General features: G+C 43.1%; 1 protein-coding gene across 2 annotated transcripts in view; it reads right to left on the bottom strand.

The window, feature by feature from the left end:
• Positions 1 to 1,746: 1,746 nt before the first annotated feature.
• Positions 1,747 to 23,910, bottom strand: part of LOC106562850 (non-muscle caldesmon) — a 72,603-nt gene continuing 50,439 nt past the window's right edge. For both annotated transcript variants that reach the window (XM_045689708.1, XM_045689707.1), the window contains 6 exons: positions 17,744 to 17,825; positions 16,681 to 16,821; positions 16,140 to 16,235; positions 14,345 to 14,428; positions 12,786 to 12,894; positions 1,747 to 2,116 (listed from right to left, as the gene is read on the bottom strand). In XM_045689708.1, coding sequence (XP_045545664.1) covers positions 2,091 to 2,116; positions 12,786 to 12,894; positions 14,345 to 14,428; positions 16,140 to 16,235; positions 16,681 to 16,821; positions 17,744 to 17,825 — 538 coding nt within the window. In that variant the 3' untranslated portion in view covers positions 1,747 to 2,090. The remainder of the gene's footprint in view (positions 2,117 to 12,785; positions 12,895 to 14,344; positions 14,429 to 16,139; positions 16,236 to 16,680; positions 16,822 to 17,743; positions 17,826 to 23,910) is intronic.

A 23,910-nucleotide genomic window follows, 5' to 3' on the forward strand; every position in this document is an offset into this window, starting at 1 on the left:
CGGAGAACATCCACCCATCCTCCCCGACCAACCTCCCAACATTTGTTTCATCTGTAATGATCATCTGTAATGTAGGCTAGATGAATCAGCGGGTTAGATATATCATCTGATCATCTGTAATGTAGGCTAGATGAATCAGCTAGTTAGATATATCATCTGATCATCTGTAATGTAGGCTAGATGAATCAGCGGGTTAGATATATCATCTGATCATCTGTAATGTAGGCTAGATGAATCAGCTAGTTAGATATATCATCTGATCATCTGTAATGTAGGCTAGGTGAATCAGCTAGTTACAAGAAGAAAAAAACCCAGCAGTAATCAAAATAGCACTTTTTTCCCAACAATAGCATACGAATTGGTTAACGTAAGTTATCAAACATCTTGGAGGACGTATACTGTAGTATTGCACGTCGTTATCTGTGACCAGTTGCTCGTTGAGCCCTAACAACAAAGGATAATTACGGGGAGAATTTACCTTGGCGGTAACTAATGACAAAGTTTAGGAGAACTAAAAACGACAAAGGATAGATGAATTGGGTTATGCTTAGAATAAGGGTTGGGATTAGCTAAAATTCTACAGTTGTCGCTGACGCAACTCAAAACATGCATTTGGATTGGTAGACTGTCGCGGAGAACATCCACCCATCCTCCCCGACCAACCTCCCAACATTTGTTTCTGTCTCAAGTAACTACACCATTAGTAGGTATCATACGTCTTGGAGGTGCTCAGAAATTGGTCAAGTATATTTCGTCTCCCTCTGAGGCCAGGCTGTTTTTTCATAGTAGGGCAAAAGGGCAGGTGCTACAGCACCACTAGGACTCTATCTGTGCCCGTGCTTGATCCAGATTAGCGTGGTTGATCCAAATTAGCGTGGTTGATCCAGGTTAGCGTGGCTGATCCAGATTAGTGTGGTTGATCCAATTAGAGTGGTTGATCCATATTAGAGTGGTTGATCCATATTAGAGTGGTTGATCCAGATTAGCATGGTTGATCCAGATTAGAGTGGTTGATCCAGGTCAGAATGGTTGATCCAGATTAGTGTGGTTGATCCGGATTAGTGTGGTTGATCCAAATTAGCCTGGTTGATCCAGATTAGTGTGCCTGATCCAGATTGTCATGGTTGATCCAGTGTGAAGGGTACAATCACAATCAATTGTTGTTCCCAAAACGATTGAACCACCAAACCTTGATTTTACAATGAAAATTGGATTGTGTTATGATTTCCGTTATGTAATATGATTAATTTTAATCAGTAAGAAACCAACAAAAAAGCCGTATTAGGTAACAATATTCCCTTGGAACACCTGCCAAGGTTTTTGCCTAAATATATAAACTTTATATGGAGACGTGTTTATACTTGCCTCACGTATTATGATCCTTTTAAAGTAGACACAAAGGGACTTTTATTGTCTATTTCAACTATTGAGGTTTTATAAAGTTACCCAGTACCTCCAGGATACCGAAGCCCTTTAAGAATGTATTTTAAAAACCAGTTAACGAGCCGGTTGTCATGGGATGCTATATCTATCTAAAGCAGTTTTCATAGAGCCATTAGCAGTGGTTAAATAAAGAGCAGGACAGCTGTGAGGGCTGGCCCACATTACTGAAACAACATGCACAGACCACAGGATCAGATTACCATGACCTCACCTACTAATGGAAACAACATACAGATTGACAGAACCACAGAAATAGGACTGTAAATACTGTTAATACGGTATATCACACAATGGCACATTTACCTCATTCATTTACTTTATTTCATTTTTTTTAAATTAAAGTTAACAAAATAGTAAATGAAAACAAAAAATTCACTAAAAGACCTCATGGATAAGATTGTCCAAAATAAATGAGTACAAACATGAATATTTTTGCATAATTGTATATTTTTGACCGTTTGTCAATAATTTTATACCAGGTTGGCAGTGTGTTGCTATAGAGAAAATCAACTGGTACACATAACATACTGCATATGCTTCAGAAATGTTGATCTAAATGTTGTTTTTAAGAGGAATATGTCGGCTAAATGGAATGAATGATAAATATGGGGTGAAGTGATCGTCGAAGTTAATCCAACGTCTGTTCTTCACAATTCCTCAAGGCATTGTCCAGCTGAAAAACAAACCAGGAAGAGAAGAGGGATGTCAATGATTCATTTATATTCATTAACGTAACACACTAGAACATGGCATCTTCTGTTTGTGTCAAATGTTTGTAATGAATTTTGTCTTGATAGAGGCTCACAAAAAATAAAGATGTGGGTTAAAGTTTTGGTAGATTTATGTAAAATAAAATATAATTTTGTCATTTAATTCTTGCCGCTTGATGTTTTGTCTTTGTTTTGTCTTTTCAGGGGGGTTGAAATGAAACGCTGATGGCAGTCAGTTACAGGAATGGACTCCAGCCGGACCTTCCCGACCCCGCCCAGCCTCCCCCTCCCCTGCTGCCCAAACCAGACAAGGCCAATGCCCGGCTGCAGAAACTCATGAAGAAGAGTGCCAAGAAGAAGGCCCGACCCTCTCAGACCCCCATCCCCTTCCGCTCCTGTCTGTCCCCCGTACACGAAGCTTCAGACCTCGAACACAGCGACACACACTCGACTCCGCCCCGGTCACCGGACTTCAGTTTCCCCATTAGGCCTCTGTATGATCAACATCCCCCCTCTCCGTTCTCGTTCCCCCCCAGTGGTCCATATGGTAGCAGTCCTTACGGCCAGACAGGGGTCTTTCCCCCACTGGACTACACCGCTCCCATTCAGACATCAGAGAACCAGGTGGCGCCCCTCTTTGAGTGCTCGTCATTTATGTTTGACGATGATGACACAGAAAGCATGATGCCACCCTCGCCTCCGCCACTGCCACCCGTACCTGAGTTCTCACAAGGCCCTGCAGTTCATCTGTATGACTTGTATTCATCTGTTGCACTGAATTCGTATGGGTCGGTGGCCACGGCTACAGTAGCTCCAGACCCAGTCGCCAGTGTACCACAGTCAACTCCCCCAACTCCATGTTCCCCTAAGATATCAACTCATGTTATGACTCTTTCCCCACTAGTACCTAGTGGTCCGAGCCTGGGTACGGGTCTGGCTCCATTACCAGCTCAGGTCCAAGTTCCAGTCCCACCTCCTGCTCCAATACTGGTGTCAGCGCCAACCCTTCAGACACAACCTCTGACCTCAACCCAGAAGGTGACGACACCCAGTAAGCCAAAGGATGAGGCTCCAAAGCACACACCAGCTTTGGTCACTAATAACCTTGGTACTGAAGATCACATTATGAGCAAAGTGGCTTCTGAGACGGTCAGCACGCAAATAACTCAAGCTGATTCCCGCAAAGTCAAACGGTCTGACCTCGTCCCACAAACAATGATTTACACATCCAAGGCAACGTTTTATGAAATCTCCAAGCCTGCACTTCCAGACATAACAGGAGTGAATATATTGTATCAAGGAGCATCGTTATCCACTATACACAGGGAGAAATCACCAATGACTTGTCACCAAAGTGAGCCGGCAATCCCATATAAAGTTGCTGTGGCAAAGACCCCTTCTGGAAGATCGAAAACACCCTCACACCATCCCTCAATGGGAAGACTGACACCTGTTTTTGAGATATCAAAAGCCAATCCACTCTTATTCGCTGCAAGTCCAGTCTTCTTCTCCTCTCGGGATGTGCATGCCTCGGTCGTAAACACAGAGACAGAGAAATACAAGTCACCAATGACTGTTACCAGTACTCTCTCAGCAGCAACCGAACAACTAAAACAAATTGGATCTCGTTCAGATAGAGACATATTCCCAAATAATGGAATTACAACTACAACTACCATGGGAGGATCTATGGCTAATGTATCTTCTATGTTCAGCTCCTCTCAGGATGTACACGTCACACAGAGATTCAAGTCACCAATGACTATTACCAGTACAGCCCAAACACCCTCAGCAATACCTATTACCAGTAGAGTCAAATCTCCCTCAGCAATACATATAACCAGTACAGCCCAAACACCCTCAGCAATACCTGTTAACAGTAGAGTCAAATCTCCCTCAGCAATACATATAACCAGTACAGCCCAAACACCCTCAGCAATACCTGTTAACAGTAGAGTCAAATCTCCTCCTTCAATGCCTCTTACCACTACAAGCAATACTCCCTCAGCTGCAGCAGAAGCACCAAAACCAATAGGATCTAACTCTGATAAACATTTACAAGTTCTGACCAGTGTTGATAGAAGTACAACTCAAACTAATGGAATAACAACCAACATGGAACGGTCTATGGCTAAGATATCTTCTGCATTCAGCTCCTATCAAGATGTACATGCCTTGGTTGTAAACAAAGAGACACACAGATACAAGGAGATACAGGATACAACTACTATGCTCGGATGTATGACTAATATATCTCATGCCTTCAGCTCCTATCAAGATGTACATACCTCAGTCATAAACACACAAAGACATAAGTCACTCATGCCTGTTACGTGTAGAGTTAAATCTCCCCCGGCAATGACTGTTACCAGTACAGCCCAAACTCCATTAGCAATTCCTGTTGCCAGCAGAGTCAAACTGCCCCCATCAATGCCAGTTAACAGTACAGCTAAATCTCCCCCATCAATGTCTGTTACTAGTGCAGACCAAACTCGCTCAAGAGCCACTGAACCACAAAAATCAGCTGGATCTGCCAGTGCCGGCTCAGTGGAACTTTCACAAGGTCCAACCAGTGGGGATAGAAATAGAAACCAGACTAGTGGAGGTACAACCACCACTAAAGGATCTATGGCTGAAAGAACTCCCACTGAGATTCTAGAATCAAAGATTGCTGCACATGACATTGCAGTTTCCAAGCCAAAAGTAAAGTTTACAGAACCTCATATGTCAAAAGATAAGATGGATGAAACAATTGAATATGGAACCCCACCTGAGTATCAAAAGCAACAGACTCCATTGTCCCCCAAAAGGGTACCAAAGACAGATTCAAATGGATACAAAGCGCCAACGATTTCAGCTCCACAAGCACCACCAAACGGACCCACTGTGCCAACGATCTCAGCACAACCACCTCCAAATGGACAAACTGTACCGATGATTTCAGCACCACAAGCACCTCCAAACACTTTGCTAACGCCAATGATTTCATCACCTCAATCTCCATTGACCCCTAGATACCCAGACTCTCCTATAATTGGCTTACGTAAAGTTCTAGCACCATTGATAGAGCATCAAAAGACCCCTACATCCAAAAAACCTAAAGCACGGTCAACATATTACGGACTGACTCCGGCTGAGTATGTTGCCTATGGTGGGATCCGGACATACTATGGTCCTTCTGGACCTAAAGCTAATGAATCAACACCATCACCATCCACAGCACAGACTAATGGATTACCAAATGGGCCTTGTCCTCCTTTAATCTCTAAGCCTGAAACATCCCCCATAGGATCACACACACCCAACAGAGAACAACAGAAACCTACCTTGCAAGGGCAGCATTCTACTGTTCCAGCACCTTCACTTTCAACACCTTTAGCTGCAACTGGATGTTCTCAGACACCAACAGATAAGGCAGCCATATCTAAACCCAACATATCAGATGTTAACCAATCTGAAGCACCTGCTTATGCAATACAACCTGATATAACACCTATTGTGGACATAACAAAACCTGAACTTCTATTGGCCCTCGGACAGCTAACTCTTCCACCAGCCACCAGTGAAGTCCCCACACCAAAGGCCTCTCATTCGGAGGTTCCGAGACCGGCACATAAAGCAGGTGTGGTACACACAACCAGACCAGCTCCATTTCAGATAAATGAAACTCCTTCATTCCCGATAGGTAGGAATGTTGTGTCAAAGTCGCTGTTTCCTTTCAGCAGTCCAAATGCTGAAGTTTCACAAAATCCAACTGTAGAAAATATTCCCCAACACAGTGGAAAGTCAGAGGCAGATCCCACAGTCATGCATCTTTCTGTCAAGGCTAATATTAGCACAGACATTAAACTACCCAGAAAACCTGCCATAGGAGCCCAAGTCCCCAACAACCCTGATATAGGAAGCCAACTCCACAGCCAACCTACCGCAGCAACTATACTACCAGGCAAGCCTACCATAGACACCAAACTACCTAGCAAGCCTAGTGTGCCAACCATAAGAACTCAACTCTCTCATACACCTACTATTGAAACACCTACCATTGAAACAGGAACCCAAGTCTCCACCAAACCTACTATAGAAAACCAACATTCATGCACACCTTCCACTGGAACTAAACTTCCTAGCCCACCTACCAAAATAGCACAACTTCCCAGCCCACCTAGCATAGTAGCCCAACTCTCTAGCACGCCTAGCATAGAAGCCCAACTCTCTAGCACACCTAGCATAGTAGCCCAACTCTCTAGCACACCTAGCATAGTAGCCCAACTCTCTAGCACGCCTAGCATAGAAGCCCAACTCTCTAGCACACCTAGCATAGTAGCCCAACTCTCTAGCACGCCTAGCATAGAAGCCCAACTCTCTAGCGCACCTAGCATAGTATCCCAACTCTCTAGCACACCTAGCATAGTAGCCCAACTCTCTAGCACGCCTAGCATAGAAGCCCAACTCCCCAACGAGCCTTTAATAGAACCTGTACTACCTGGCAAGTCTACTCCAGAAAATATTCTGCACAGTACCATGCAGTACCATGCAAACCATACCAGGAAGCATTTTGTAGAAACCAACTCCCACAAAGCAATTGAATGCAGACAATCTACAAAGCCTACCACTGATGAAAAACCTTCCACCAAGTCCATTACCGAAACAAGATTCTCAGCCAGCTCTATGAACGAAGGTAAACAATTTACAAACCCTATTGTAGCAAATGGAGCTTGGCTGAAACCATCCCTAGAGTCTACACGTACTAACTCAACTATCATAAGTGCACAGCCATCCACAGAAATTAGATCCCCAATAAGCCCTACTTTACAAGCTAAGCATTTTACAAAGCCTGTTTACAACACTAGTTCCTCTCCAAAACCGGTCCCACGTACTAACAGGCCTATTATAATTGTACAACCTCCCACACCTCCAATAATAGAGGCCAGACCTCCCTCAACCCCTACTTTAGAAACTAAACCCTTTACAAAATCTGTTGCAGAAGCTAAAGCCTCAACAAAATCCCTTGAACCTATCTGGGCTAATATAACTACCATGAATGTACAACCTTCAACAAAACCTACTGCAGACTCTTTTAGCCCTACTATTGAAGCTAAACCCTTTATGAAGCCCGTCATAGAAGCTAGCACCTCCCCAAAACTGGTCTCAGTGCTTCCTAACAAACCTACCATAAAAGTCCTACCTTCTACACCACCACATAGACATAACAGACCATGGTCAACAACACCTATGGAACCTAAAGCTGTTACAGAACCTAACCGTGCAACGAATAAGCCTACCGTAAATGTACAACCTTCGACAACACCTACTACAGAAACTCGACCCTGCTTCAGCCCTACTGTTGAAGCTAAACCCCTTATACAGCACAATATGGAAACTAGAGTATTTGCTAAATCATCCCCAGAGCCTAAACCAGCTAACAAGCCTACCGTAAATGTACAACCTTCAACAACACCTACTAGAGAAACTAGACGATGCTTCAGCCCTACTGTTGAAGTTAAACCCCTTATACAGCACAATATGGAAACTAGAGTCTTTGCTAAATCATCCCCAGAGCCTAAACCAGCTAACATGCCTACCATAAATGTGCAACCTTCCCCAAAGCCTATAGAAAGAGAAACCACCTTAAGCCCTTTTATTGAAGCTAAACCTTTTACACAGAATAATACGGAAACTAGAGACTTCACAAAACCTGTACCAGAACCTAAACCAGCTAACAAGCCTACCATAAATGTACAACCTTCCACAAATCCTACTACAGAAATTAGATCCTGCTTTAGCCCTACTGTTGAAGCTAGACCTGCTGCAAAGGTTATGGCATCAAGAAGCTGCTTTAGTCCCACTAGACCCTGGTTAAACCCTTCTACTGAAGCTAAACCCTTGACGAAGCATGACATTGAAGCTATTGCCTCCCTAAAACCGACACCAGAGCCTAAATCGACTAACACCACTTCCACAAAGCCTGCTATAGAACATATATCGTCCCCAACCCCAACCGCTGCCATAGACACTGTGATAAAACTACCTGCCGTTACCAAAGTGATTGACTCTTCCACTCCTGCCTCTCTGCCTCAGGCCTCAGCCTCTGTAAAAGCCACGTCCACAAACAGAGGAATGTCATCGCCATCTCAGCCAAAGACTGGACAGACAGAGACAGACACAATGGAAGATGTGGAAGCCAATGCATCAGGTGCACAGGGGAAAGCAGACAGAAGTCAAGATACACCCTGTACGAAGCCTACGATATCAACTGCATCTTCGACTGTTGACAATGTAGACAAGGTAGACAAGCCCCAAGCTCCAACCGCTAAACCTAACCCTGCTAAGGCTGCACTGAATGCAATGAAACCTAAAAGTCTGAAGACCATGTTCAGTGGCTGGTCGCGCCTCAAAAAACACATGGTCGTTGAACCAGAGGAACCTCAGTTCCCAGAGCCTGAATCTGTCAGCAGGGATGGCGCCACCTACAGTAAGAACACTGACCAGGCCAAATCTAGTCAAGCTTCTTCAGCAGAGTTCAAAGACCACTCTGAGAAGGGCAAAGAAGTGCTGAAGGAGACAGAGGCACCCAGAGCAATGAAGATGTGGGACGCCATGCTCTTCCAGATGTTCTCTACCAAAGATGCAATCATGCAGCAGATCAAAGCTAGCAAAGCTCCTAATGGTTCCGACAAGAAGAAAGACCAGAGAGAGCAGACCAATAAGACACGGAAAGGCAATCAGCAGAAAGATAATGAGATGGAGGTTGTCCCCTCTTTTGCCAATCGCCTGCCGCTCCTCCTCTACAGTCCACGCTTTGATGCCAGAAAGATAAAAGAGGCTGCAGAGAAGCCGCTGGTGAAGATGTCAGCTGTGTTCCAAAGGGGGCTGATTAACCGCAAAAATCAGGACGGGGAAGGGAAGGACTTTAATAAAACTGCCAGGGGATTCGGTTCCACAAGAACAACTGATGTCTGACTTGGAACTCACACCAGAATTCTGCTGCTCAATCTTCTCATTAAGTAGATGAATAAACCTCAATATATTCATTTCAGTTATCATATAGCTAGAGGTTTGTATGTTAAATAAGCTTCCGATCAAGGGCTGCAGTGCAGTAGGCTATGCCAGGATATTTATTTCAATATGGTGTTTAAACTATGATTTTAACTATGATCATGAGCTCATAAGACAATGATGTTGGATGCATGCAGATGGTTTTCGTTACATCTTTCTTGCTCCAGAGAAAGATGTTGTATTTTTTTAAGCATTGCTAGTGTTTTAGTCTTGGAGTGTTCACCCTGGGTGAGGTTAGGAATAGAGTGTCTTATGTCAGTGTGTAATTAATAGGGCTTGTACATTCCTGGATTGATGGGACGGAAAGGCATTGGATGACAGAGCAGTGTAGCTGTGAGAGAGGTGGAGCCTAGCTAGAGGTGGAGCCTAGCTAGAGGTGGAGCCTAGCTAGAGGTGGAGCCTAGCTAGATCTGGAGCCTAGCTAGAGGTGGAGTCTAGCTAGAGGCGGGGCCTAGCTAGAGGTGGAGCCTAGCTAGCAGTGGAGCCTAGTTAGAGGCGGGGCCTAGCTAGAGTTGGGGCCTAGCTAGAGGTGGAGGCTAGTTAGAGGTGGAGTCTAGCTAGAGGTGGAGGCTAGCTAGAGGTGGAGGCTAGCTAGAGGTGGAGGCTAGCTAGAGGTGGAGGCTAGCTAGAGGTGGAGGCTAGCTAGAGGTGGAGGCTAGCTAGAGGTGGAGGCTAGCTAGAGGTGGAGCCTAGCTAGAGGTGGAGCCTAGCTAGAGGCGGAGCCTAGCTATAGGCGGGGCCTAGCTAGAGGCGGAGCCTAGCTAGAGGCGGAGCCTAGCTAGAGGCGGAGCCTAGTTAGATGTGAAGGCTAGCTAGATGTGGAGGCTAGTTAGATGTGGAGGCTAGTTAGAGGTGGAGCCTAGCTAGAGGTGGAGCCTAGTTAAAGGTGGAGCCTAGCTAATAGAGGTATATACACCAGACTAAAGGGAGAACTCTAACTTTGAACTTAACACCATAAACTGTGACTGCATGAACCGTTTTTAAAGTCAATGGAAAAGATATGAAGTTTTCCCTCTAGTGTTAATAACTCTACAGGGGAGCTCCGGAAGGGGCACAGCTGCAGAACATGGACATACAGGGAGAGAAGGTGTGGCTTAAATAGAAGGCAGCAGAAGGATACGTAGGCCCTACTTAAAATGACAACACAAAAAAGTTGGTTTGAAAAGCACTTTCAGTTTGCAGGTTCGTTGAAAATATATTTAAATAGCAAATGGAATCTATTAATGTTATGTAAAATGTCCAGTAGGAGGAGGGAGACAGTTTTTAGATACGTTGGAGATGATAGGACATGTATCCTTATGGGACATGATGATAGGACATGGATCCTTATGGGACATGATGATAGGACATGGATCCTTATGGGACATGATGATAGGACATGGATCCTTATGGGACATGATGATAGGACATGGATCCTTATGGGACATGATGATAGGACATGTATCCTTATGGGACATGATGATAGGACATGGTTCCTTATGGGACATGATGATAGGACATGGATCCTTATGGGACATGATGATAGGACATGTATCCTTATGGGACATGATGATAGGACATGGATCCTTATGGGACATGATGATAGGACATGGTTCCTTATGGGACATGATGATAGGACATGGTTCCTTATGGGACATGATGATAGGACATGGATCCTTATGGGACATTATGATAGGACATGTATCCTCATTGGGACATGATGATAGGACATGGATCCTTATGGGACATGATGATAGGACATGGATCCTCATTGGGACACGATGATAGGACATGGACCCTCATTGGGACATGATGATAGGACATGGATCCTTATGGGACATGATGATAGGACATGGATTGCTTTATGATGAATGTCTTCAATGGTGCAGAATGGATAAGAATGAAGGAATGTAAGATAAACGTGCCTCAGGCAATAAACTACAGAAGGGTCTTCGTGATATTGGAAGACGTGTAATAAACTACAGAAGGGTCTTTGTGATACAGGAAGACGTGTAATAAACTACAGAAGGGTCTTTGTGATACAGGAAGACGTGTAATAAACTACAGAAGGGTCTTTGTGATACAGGAAGACGTGTAATAAACTACAGAAGGGTCTTTGTGATACAGGAAGACGTGTAATAAACTACAGAAGGGTCTTTGTGATACAGGAAGACGTGTAATAAACTACAGAAGGGTCTTTGTGATACAGGAAGTTAAGTGGGTAAGTGACACTGACGGTTAATTTGTTAAATGATGAAGACGCAGTTGGTGTTTTAAAATAAGCTTTTGATAATTTTGTCGCTGGAATAGATCTAATGAGCATGATTTTTTTTTCTTAAAGCTTTAAAGGTTTATTCTTCTGTAAGGAACTTTTGAGAATTTGTGGCATAATTTTTTTTATTTAAGATGTCTATTTTTGTTATAGCTATCTGATGCTTCTCAGGTCTTTGTTTAATGAAATTATTTTTCATTGATAAATAACGGGTGTATCCTCATGAGCCAACCATAACCACACTGCTGCTTTACACTTGTTCTAGAATTGGCTTGACTCAAAAGTGTGCAGTAATAAAAATGACTGTGGCACCGGGTTCAAAACTGAAGAAGGTAAAACCTGTATTGATTGTATATACAGGACATTATTTTGTATAGACGTGTCCAGTATAGAATGCTGTTGCCTATCGTGTGATTAACTAAATTATTGCTTATTGTCTACATGTTTACATTGAAGTAAACTCTAAGCTGTTGTATCAGTTTCTTGTTGTTTTTATTTAGTCATGTACCATTATTGATGTGGTTTGTGGCACATTAGTTCCTAGTTGATTGAGAAATGACCGTTAGTCTAAGATCTAGTACTGGTAGTCTAAGATCTAGTACTGGTAGTTTAAGATCTAGTACTGGTAGTCTAAGATCTAGTACTGGTAGTCTAAGATTTAGTACTTGTAGTCTAAGATCTAGTAGTGGTAGTTTAAGATCTAGTACTGGTAGTCTATGATCTAGTACTGGTAGTCTAAGATCTAGTACTGGTAGTCTAAGATTTAGTACTTGTAGTCTAAGATCTAGTACTGGTATTCTAAGTACCTTCATATGGTAGAAGAGAATCACAATCACTTGGTTGCATGCCAAGGCGTGACTGCTAAGGAACTAATAAATACCATAGAATTGCAACTAATAGACCTCTACCTCCTGGATAGATATGGTATGGAATGGCCTAACAGACAGCTCTCTTTCCTGGACAGAGATGGTATGGGATGGCCTAACAGATCTCTCTCTCTCCTGGACAGACATGGTGATACATTACTACCAGACCTCTCTCTCTGTCCTGGACAGACATGATGATACATTACTAACAGATGAATGGGATTGTTTTTACACAAAGCCAACAACTACACATCCACTGCTGCCATTTTTTTTTTTAAGTAAATATGGGATGTAGCTGCCATTTTCTTTTTTTTAAAGTAAATATGGGATGTAGCTGCCATTTTCTTTTTTTAAAGTAAATATGGGATGTAGCTGCCATTTTCTTTTTTTTAAGTAAATATGGGATGTAGCTGCCATTTTCTTTTTTTTAAGTAAATATGGGATGTAAGTGAGTCTTACTTGATTTTCCGTTTGTGTGCTCGTTGTAATCATCATCACCGATGGCAACCTTCTCATACTTGCCGTGAGCCATCATCACAAATTTGTACTTTTTACCAGAGGAAGCTCCCTAGAAAAGAGTTCATTATTGCAGTGAAAAAAATATTATATATTTAATTTGTACAAATGCAGGCATGTATAATTTCAATGTATTATTTTAAGTACCAATATTCAAAAGTTTCATACACCTTTGTGTTGACAGCTATTTGTTTTGAATATAATCCACCAATTGAATAACAGACCTCATACAGTGCACTCGGAAAGTATTCAGACCTCTTGACATTTTCAAAATTTTGTTACATTACAGCCTTATTCTAAAAGGGATTAAATTGTTTTCTTCCCCTCATCAATAACGACAAAGCAAAAACAGGTTTTTGGAAATCTTTGCACATTTATAAAAAAAATCTGAAATATCACATTTACATAAGTATTCAGACCCTTTACGCAGTACTTTGTTGAAGCTCCTTTGGCAGAGATTACAGCCTTGAGTCTTCATGGGTATGACGCTATATGCTTGGCACACCTGTACTTGGGGAGTTTCTCCCATTCTTCTCTGAAGATCCTCTCAAGTTTTGTCAGGTTGGATGGGGAGCGTCGCTGCACAGCTATTTTCAGGTCTCTCCAGAGATGTTTGATTGGGTTCAAGTCCAAGCTCTGGCTTGGCCACTCAAGCACATTCTGAGACTTGTCCAGAAACCACTCCTGTGTTCTCTTGGCTGCGTCCTTAGGGCCGTTGTCCTGTTGGAAGGTGAACCTTCGCCCCAGTCTGAGGTCCTGAGCACTCTGGAGCAGGTTTTCATCAAGGATCGCTCTGTAATTTGATCCGCTCATCTTTCTCTCGATCCTGACTAGTCTCCCAGTCCTTGCCGCTGAAAAACCTCCCCACAGCATGATGCTGCCACCACCATGCTTCATTGTACGGATGGTGCCAGGTTTCCACTTGGCATTCAGGTAAAAGAGTTCAATCTTGGTTGCATCAGACCAGAGAATCTTGTTTCAGATGGTCCCTGACCAAGGCCATTCTCCCCCGTCGGCCAACTCTAGGAAGAGTCTTGGTGGTTCCAAACTTCTTCCATTTAAGAATGATGGAGGCCACTGTGTTCTTGGGGACCTTCAATGCTACAGAATTTTTTTGTACCCTTTCCCAGATCTGTGCCTCAACACAATCCTGTCTCGGAGTTCTACAGGCAATTCCTTCGACCTCATGGCTTGGTTTTTGCTCTGACATGTACTGTCAACTGTGGGACCTTTTATAGACAGGTGTGTACCTTTACAAATCATGTCCAATCAATTGAATTTACCACAGGTGGCCACTTGAGGTCAATTTCGAGTCTCATAGCAAAGGGTCTGTAAATAAGGTATTTCTGTTTTTAATTTTTAATACATTTGCAAATCATAAGGCTGTAACATAACAACATTTAGAAAAATCTAAGGGCTCAGAATACTTTCCGAATGCACTGTATATATTATGTAGTTTAATGAATGAATGGATTTGTTAATTGGATTTAAGCCTAAACTACCTTCCCTGCCCTCCCAGCCGGCGAAGAGTCTCCTAGATTCTCCCAGAGGTTCTTCTTGCTCAGAACATCACCGGCCTTCACCTCCTGACAGAACAAACACACATCAACCATTAGAGAAGATACACACATCAACACGTTAATACCCTTCTGTCAATCCTGTGCTTTACGGTGTTATCAATACAAATATATAGACAAAAAATATGAACACGAACAGATAGCGGATTAAATCTTATTCAAGCTACTGCAGATAATATTGTGTCATGAATGTAGATAGAGAGGCTACTGTACCAATCAGGAGAGAGAGGTTGGGTTTGATTATTACTCTGCTATACTAACATCCCCCCCACAGGGGGCAGCGTTTTATAGAAATAGTACAATCACCAGACTTGATATATCCTGGGAAATACAATATGACAATACGTGTCTGACTTGACATTGATAAAGTAGGCCTACATATGAGACTGATGATAAAGCTATAGGGTGGTAATATATTCACATATATGTTAGATATGAAGGAAAGACGGAGAACAGTTACCTTGAAGAAGGGACAGATTAGAATGTGCCAGAGATGTAGAAAGACAGTTGAAAACTGAGAAGGAGAAGAAGAAGAAGGAGGAGAAGGAGAAGGAGAAGAAGAAGGAGAAGAAGGAGAAGAAGAAGGAGAAGAAGGAGAAGAAGAAGAGAAGGTGCAGCAACAGAATTGTCAAGATTGACATGTCAGTGAGCTGAGTTAAGTTTCACTTCAACTACATGACAGATCAACGGATTCACAAGTAGCTGTCGCGGAGGACTGTTGGGTGTGCAGGCTTTTACTCCAACCCTGCTCCAACACACCCGATCCAGAAAATAAGCTTCCAATCAGAAGCCTGATTAGCTGAATCAGGAGTGTTACAGCAGTGTTGGAGCAAAAGCCTCCACACCCCTTAGCCATCAGGAGGAGGCCACTCCTGACGTAGTTCTACAGTTGACTATTTCAAAGTTGGATAGATATTTAGTATGAGTCGTACCTGAGTCGTCACTGAGTCATAACTGAGTCGTAACTGTTGTCGACTTGTCGTATTGACGTAACTAAGTCATCGTGAGTAGCTCTGACGTAACTAAGTCATCGTGAGTAGCTCTGATGTAACTAAGTCATCGTGAGTAGCTCTGATGTAACTAAGTCATCGTGAGTAGCTCTGATGTAACTAAGTCATCGTGAGTAGCGCTGACGTAACTAAGTCATCGTGAGTAGCGCTGACGTAACTAAGTCATCGTGAGTAGCTCTGACATAACTAAGTCATCGTGAGTAGCTCTGATGTAACTAAGTCATCGTGAGCAGCTCTGATGTAACTAAGTCATCGTGAGTAGCTCTGATGTAACTAAGTCATCGTGAGTAGCTCTGATGTAACTAAGTCATCGTGAGTAGCTCTGATGTAACTAAGTCATCGTGAGTAGCTCTGATGTAACTAAGTCATCGTGAGTAGCTCTGATGTAACTAAGTCATCGTGAGTAGCTCTGATGTAACTAAGTCATCGTGAGTAGCTCTGATGTAACTAAGTCATCGTGAGTAGCTCTGATGTAACTAAGTCATCGTGAGTAGCGCTGACGTAACTAAGTCATCGTGAGTAGCTCTGATGTAACTAAGTCATCGTGAGTAGCTCTGATGTAACTAAGTCATCGTGAGTAGCTCTGATGTAACTAAGTCATCGTGAGTAGCGCTGACGTAACTAAGTCATCGTGAGTAGCTCTGATGTAACTAAGTCATCGTGAGTAGCTCTGAGAGAATTGGGAAAGACAGGTGACTGTTGTTACTCACTGCTGGCTTGGAGAGGCTTTTGCAGCTTCCGTCTGGGTTCCCTTTCACCCATTGGTGGATGAGGTCGGCCACGCCTACGTTCAGACCCTCTGTATCCTGAGAAACACAGATGATGAATCATGATGAAGTCGTGTATTAACATAACAAATGGCACCCTATTTCCTATTCAAAAGGTGCAAAAGCATTTTCCATTAAGTCACTGATTTATGGACTACAGAGGAAAATGAACCAACTTGCCAAATCTGACACGTTGACAGAAATGTTGAACACTGCACATTTTTCCCCGTCAAAAAAATGTAATAAGGTATAAACGCTACTTTTGTGTTATGATTAATTTGATGATTGAGTTCACTAAAAATGGAGGAGAGGCCCACCGATGCCTTCATACCATTGGATAGTGTTCACTAAAGTGGTTAGAGGTCTGTCATCAATAAGAGCATGTTTCAGTATGCAGAGTCTCTATTTATCATCAACTGAATACGTTTGGATATCCAGCCCCCTGCTAAAAGACAATGGCTGTCCGTATGTCATCTTTCCCTACCTTGGAAGGTGTTTCCCTGGGGGTCTGGCTCCAAGCTTCCCCGGCCTCAAACAGGTTCTTCTTGGAGGCCACAGGCTCAGTGGGGCTGGGCAGGTCCATCAGAGCCTGCTGCCTGGCTGCCTTGGCTTCCTTAGAGGACGTCTGGACAGATGAGACATGACCGTTAACTTCCGTTTACTGTCTGGACTGAATTGGTTACACTGTGTTGTTAAACAGGGCTAAAGAAAAAGCCTGCATAGCCAGTTTCTCTCTGTTCGGGGGAGGCTTGGCCACTCCTGCGTTATGGTTTAAGTTCAGCTAAATAAAGGAGTAGCTTTAAATGTTATCGGTCGTACAGGGGATGAAAACTCAGAGGATGTAAGATAGCAGTAGATTAGTATAATACAGTACAGTGTTAATCAACTCTGGGACTCCTAATGTGAGCTGTTGGAGGAACTGGAGCACTGGAGTTGGAAAACAATAGTACAGTATAGTATCGTATAGTGTAGTATATTACAGTACTTAGTAGTATATTAACGTAAAGCACAGTAAAGTAAAGAATAGTATAGTAAAGCATAGTAAAGTACAGTAAAGCATAGTGAAGCATAGTAAAACATAGTAAAGTATAGTAAAGAACAGTATAGTATAGTAAAGCGCAGTAAGGTATAGTAAAGTACAGTATTGTAAAGTATTTTAAACTATTGTAAAGTATTGTAAATTATAGTAAAGTATAGTATCGTTACGCATAGTAAAGTATAGTAAAACATTATAACATATAGTACGGTATAGTAAAGTATAGTATAGTATAGTAACACATAGTCAATTATAGTATAGTATAGTAAAACATTATAACGTATAGTACGGTATAGTAAAGCATAGTAAAGTACAGCAAAGTATAGTAAAGTATAGCAAAGCATAGTAAAGTAGAGTACAGTATAGTACAGTATAGTACGGTATAACACAGTATAGTATAGTAAAGCATAGTAAAGTATTGTAAGGTATAGTAAGGCATAGTATAGTATTGCAATGCATGGTACGGTACAGTATAGTATTGTAAAGTATAGTGAAGTACAGCATAGTATACCTCTATGGCATGAGTGTACTGTTCCAGCCTGTTGTCGATCTTGGAGATGGGGATGGGAGGCTGGGTCTTCTTGATGCTGTTACTGTTTTAAAACAAGACATATTATTCAATGAACATCATTCTTTCATAGTCCTCTGAGGTAGGGTTAGGGTTAGGATTGATAGTACTCTGAGGTAGGGTTAGGGTTAGGATTGATAGTCCTCTGAGGTAGGGTTAGGGTTAGGATTGATAGTACTCTGAGGTAGGGTTAGGGTTAGGATTGATAGTACTCTGAGGTAGGGTTAGGGTTAGGATTGATAGTACTCTGAGGTAGGGTTAGGGTTGATTGTACTCTGAGGTAGGGTTAGGGTTAGGGTTGATAGTACTCTGAGGTAGGGTTAGGGTTGATTGTACTCTGAGGTAGGGTTAGGGTTAGGATTGATAGTACTCTGAGGTAGGGTTAGGATTGATAGTCCTCTGAGGTAGGGTTAGGATTGATAGTCCTCTGAGGTAGGGTTAGGGTTAGGATTGATAGTACACTGAGGTAGGGTTAGGGTTAGGGTTGATAGTACTCTGAGGTAGGGTTAGGGTTGATTGTACTCTGAGGTAGGGTTAGGGTTAGGGTTGATTGTACTCTGAGGTAGGGTTAGGGTTAGGGTTGACAGTACCCTGAGGTAGGGTTAGGGTTGACAGTACCCTGAGGTAGGGTTAGGGTTGACAGTACCCTGAGGTAGGGTTAGGGTTGACAGTACCCTGAGGTAGGGTTAGGGTTGATAGTACCCTGAGGTAGGTTTAGGGTTGATAGTACCCTGAGGTAGGGTTAGGGTTGACAGTACCCTGAGGTAGGGTTAGGGTTGATAGTACCCTGAGGTAGGTTTAGGGTTGATAGTACTCTGAGGTAGGGTTAGGGTTGATAGTACCCTGAGGTAGGGTTAGGGTTGATAGTACCCTGAGGTAGGGTTAGGGTTGACAGTACCTTGAGGTAGGGTTAGGGTTGATAGTACCCTGAGGTAGGGTTAGGGTTGATAGTACTCTGAGGTAGGGTTAGGGTTGACAGTACCCTGAGGTAGGGTTAGGGTTGACAGTACTCTGAGGTAGGGTTAGGGTTAGGGTTGATTGTACCCTGAGGTAGGGTTAGGGTTGACAGTACTCTAAGGTAGGGTTAGGGTTGACAGTACCCTGAGGTAGGGTTAGGGTTGACAGTACTCTGAGGTAGGGTTAGGGTTAGGGTTGATTGTACCATGAGGTAGGGTTAGGGTTGCATATTTCACTGCTAAGTAAAGGTATAGCTAATACTTAAGACATGTAATGAATCCACACTCCTTTGATGGCTATTTTGGGTATGGCTAAAGATTCCTGTGGGTCATATACTAAATAAAGGAGGAGCTCACTGCCCAGCCAGAGGAGCAGGACGTCTCTAGTCTCACCAGGAGCTCACTGCCCAGCCAGAGGAGCAGGACGTCTCTAGTCTCACCAGGAGCTCACTGCCCAGCCAGAGGAGCAGGACGTCTCTAGTCTCACCAGGAGCTCACTGCCCAGCCAGAGGAGCAGGACGTCTCTAGTCTCACCAGGAGCTCACTGCCCAGCCAGAGGAGCAGGACGTCTCTAGTCTCACCAGGAGCTCACTGCCCAGCCAGAGGAGCAGGACGTCTCTAGTCTCACCAGGAGCTCACTGCCCAGCCAGAGGAGCAGGACGTCTCTAGTCTCACCAGGAGCTCACTGCCCAGCCAGAGGAGCAGGACGTCTCTAGTCTCACCAGGAGCTCACTGCCCAGCCAGAGGAGCAGGACGTCTCTAGTCTCACCAGGAGCTCACTGCCCAGCCAGAGGAGCAGGACGTCTCTAGTCTCACCAGGAGCTCACTGCCCAGCCAGAGGAGCAGGACGTCTCTAGTCTCACCAGGAGCTCACTGCGCAGCCAGAGGAGCAGGACGTCTCTAGTCTCACCAGGAGCTCACTGCCCAGCCAGAGGAGCAGGACGTCTCTAGTCTTAACAGGGGATCACTGCCCAGCCAGAGGAGCAGGACGTCTCTAGTCTCACCAGGATGTCTAACAGACTAGACCACATATAAACACAGACTATATCTGGAAATGTCAAACAGACTAGCCCACATACAGTTGAAGTCGGAAGTTTACAAACACTTAGGTTGGAGTCATTAAAACTCGTTTTTCAACCACTCCACAGATTTCTTGTTAACAAACTAGTTTTGGCAAGTCGGTTAGGACATCTACTTTGTGCATGACGCAAGTAATTTTTCCAACAATTGTTTACAGACAGATTACTTCACTTGTAATTCACTGTATCACAATTCCAGTGAGTCAGAAGTTTACATACACTAAGTTGACTGCCTTTAAACAGCTTGGAAAATTCCAGAAAATGATGTCATGGCTTTAGAAGCTTCTGATATCCTAATTGACATAATTTGAGTCAATTGGAGGTGTACCTGTGGATGTATTTCAAGGCCTACCTTCAAACTCAGTGACTCTTTGCTTGACATCATGGGAAAATCAAAAGAAATCAGCCAAGACCTCAGAAGAAAAATTGTAGACCTCCACAAGTCTGGTCCAACGCCTGAAGGTACCATGCTCATCTGTACAAACAATAGTACGCAAGTTTAAACACCATGGGACCACACAGCCGTCATACCGCTCAGGAAGGAGACGCCTTCTGTCTCCAAGAGACGAACGTACTTTGGTGCGAAAAGTGCAATTCAATCCCAGAACAACAGCAAAGGACCTTGCGAAGATGCTGGAGGAAACAGGTACAAAAGTATCTATATCCACAGTAAAACGAGTCCTATAACGACATAACCTGAAAGGCTGCTCAGCAGGGAAGAAGCCACTGCTCCAAAACCACCATAAAAAGCCAGACTATGGTTTGCAACTGCACATGGGGACAAAGATCGTACTTTCTGATGAAACAAAAATAGAACTGTTTGGCCATAATGACCATCGTTATGTTTGGAGTATAAAGGGGGAGGCTTGCAAGCCGAAGAACACCATCCAACCGTGAAGCACGGGGGTGGCAGCATCATGTTGTGGGGGTGCTTTGCTGCAGGAGGGACTGGTGCACTTCACAAAAGAAATAGCATCATGAGGAAGGAAAATTATGTGGATATATTGAAGCAACATCTCAAGACATCAGTCAGGAAGTTAAAGCTTGGTCGCAAATGGGTCTTCCAAATGAACAATGACCCCAAACATACTTCCAAAGTTGTGGCTTAAAAATGGCTTAAGGACAACAAAGTCTAGGTATTGGAGTGGCCATCACAAAGCCCTGACCTCAATCCTATAGAAAATTTGTGGGCAGAACTGAAAAATTGTGTGCGAGCAAGGAGGCCTACAAACCTGACTCAGTTACACCAGCTCTGTCAGGAGGAATGGGCCAAAATTCACCCAACATATTGTGGGAAGCTTGTGGAAGGCTACCTGAAACGTTTGACCCAAGTTAAACAATTTAAAGGCAATACTACCAAATACTAATTGAGCGCATGCAAACTTCTGACCCATTGGGAATGTGATGAAAGAAATAAAAGCTGAAATCAATCATTCTCTCTACTATTATTCTGACATTTCACATTCTTAAAATAAAGTGGTGATCCTAACTGACCTAGGACAGGGAATGTTTACTAGGATTAAATGTCAGGAATTGTGAAAAATGGAGTTTAAATGTATTTGGCTGAGCTGTATGTAAACTTCCGACTTCAACTGTATCAACACATACTATCCTCTAAACAGTGATGTCTTCCACCTGCTTTAATATAATATCTATAGAATATATCAGAGATCCTCTAAACAGTGATGTCTTCCATCTGCTTTAATATAATATCTATAGAATATATCAGAGATCCTCTAAACAGTGATGTCTTCCACCTGCTTTAATATAATATCTATAGAATATATCAGAGATCCTCTAAACAGTGATGTCTTCCATCTGCTTTAATATAATATCTATAGAATATATCAGAGATCCTCTAAACAGTGATGTCTTCCATCTGCTTTAAAATAATATCTAATCAAAATCAAATCAAAGTTTATTTGTCACATGCGCCGAATACAAAAAGTGTAGACCTTACAGTGAAATGCTTACTTACAGGCTCTAACCAATAGTGCAAAAAAGGTATTAGGTGAACAATAGGTAAGTAAAGAAATAAAAACAACAGTAAAATAACAGTAGCGAGGCTATATACAGTAGCGAGGCTATAACAGTAGCGAGGCTATATACAGGCACTGGTTATATACAGGCACTGATCGAGGTAGTATGTACATGTACATATGGTTAAAGTGACAATGCATATATCATAAACAGAGAGTAGCAGTAGCGTAAAAGAGGGGTTGCCGGGTGGTGGGTAGCAGAACACAATGCAGATAGCCCGGTTAGCCAATGTGCGGGGGCACCGGTTGGTCGGGACAATTGAGGTAGTATGTACATGAATGTATAGTTAAAGTGACTATGCATATATAGACTATATCAGAGATCCTCTAAACAGTGATGTCTTCCACCTGCTTTAATATAATATCTATAGACTATATCAGAGATCCTCTAAACAGTGATGTCTTCCACCTGCTTTAATATAATATCTATAGACTATATCAGAGATCCTCTAAACAGTGATGTCTTCCACCTGCTTTAATATAATATCTATAGACTATATCAGAGATCCTCTAAACAGTGATGTCTTCCATCTGCTTTAATATAATATCTATAGAATATATCAGAGATCCTCTAAACAGTGATGTCTTCCATCTGCTTTAATATAATATCTTCCTGTCCCTCTGATTATGGCCAGATAAATGTGACACCGGAAATCTTTAAACTTTATTAGCAGTGTCTTCCACCAACAGAGACAGTGACATATGCTTTGTGTTGAGGGTGTTTGGGTTACCATTAGTTACGATGATGTCATTGACTCTCTGATGATGCGTTCCATCATGTTCACATTTTATGAAAGGGGCTATTATCCTCACGCAATGTTCCCTCTTACAAGTGTGTGTGAGTGTGTGTGCCTGCATGCATGTTTATGTGTGCGTGTGTGTCCTCTGACGGATGGGAAACAGAGAGGCAATAAAACACCAGCTCACCTGATGATTTCATCTCTTAAGGCCCTCAGACTCCTCGTTAATGCTATCCCTCACCATTCTCTGTCTTAAGGCCCTCAGACTCCTCGTTAATGCTATCCCTCACCATTCTCTGTCTTAAGGCCCTCAGACTCCTCGTTAATGCTATCCCTCACCATTCTCTGTCTTAAGGCCCTCAGACTCCTCGTTAATGCTATCCCTCACCATTCTCTGTCTTAAGGCCCTCAGACCCCTAGCTAATTCCTCTCTCTCACCATTCTCTGTCTTAAGGCCCTCAGACTCCTAGTTAATGCTATCCCTCACCATTCTCTGTCTTAATTAAGGCCCTCAGACTCCTAGCTAATTCCTCTCTCTCACCATTCTCTGTCTTAAGGCCCTCAGACTCCTAGCTAATGCTATCCCTCACCATTCTCTGTCTTCAGGCCCTCAGACTCCTAGTTAATGCTATCCCTCATCATTCTCTGTCTTCAGGCCCTCAGACTCCTAGTTAATGCTATCCCTCACCATTCTCTGTCTTAAGGCCCTCAGACTCCTAGCTAATTCCTCTCTCTCACCATTCTCTGGGGACGAACAAAAAAACACAACACCATCATAAATGTCCTCATGGCTTTTCTATGTCTGATTTAAAGCTGATATCCCAATATGAATCCCTTTCTATATCCCACAGCGGGACAGCAGGGTAGAGGTGGAGCCAGTTAGCATCAGTAATGGACAGCTGCAGACAGAAAGGAGCCTGGCGGCTGCTACATGAGCGTACTATCGCTATCTCACCATGAGGAGTGTACCTGTTGCACCGGCTATACGAGTGTTAGGGTGTATCTATCTAACCACACAGCTGCTTTAGGATCAGATATGTAATGTATTCCACCACACGGCTGCTATAGGATCAGATATCTAATGTATTCCACCACACGGCTGCTATAGGAACAGATATCTAATCTATCTCAGCGCGAGGCTCCTCTGGAAGCATATCGCCCATCTATCTTACCAGCAGCCACCAAAGAAAACACATCTGGTTTGACTTAGTACACAAAGAGGTGATGCAACAAAGAGAGACAGAGAGAGAGAGAGCGAGAGAGAGAGAGAGAGAGAGAGAGAGAGAGAGAGAGAGA

This window comes from Salmo salar, chromosome ssa11, assembly GCF_905237065.1.
Source record: "Salmo salar chromosome ssa11, Ssal_v3.1, whole genome shotgun sequence".
Taxonomy (NCBI): domain Eukaryota; kingdom Metazoa; phylum Chordata; class Actinopteri; order Salmoniformes; family Salmonidae; genus Salmo; species Salmo salar.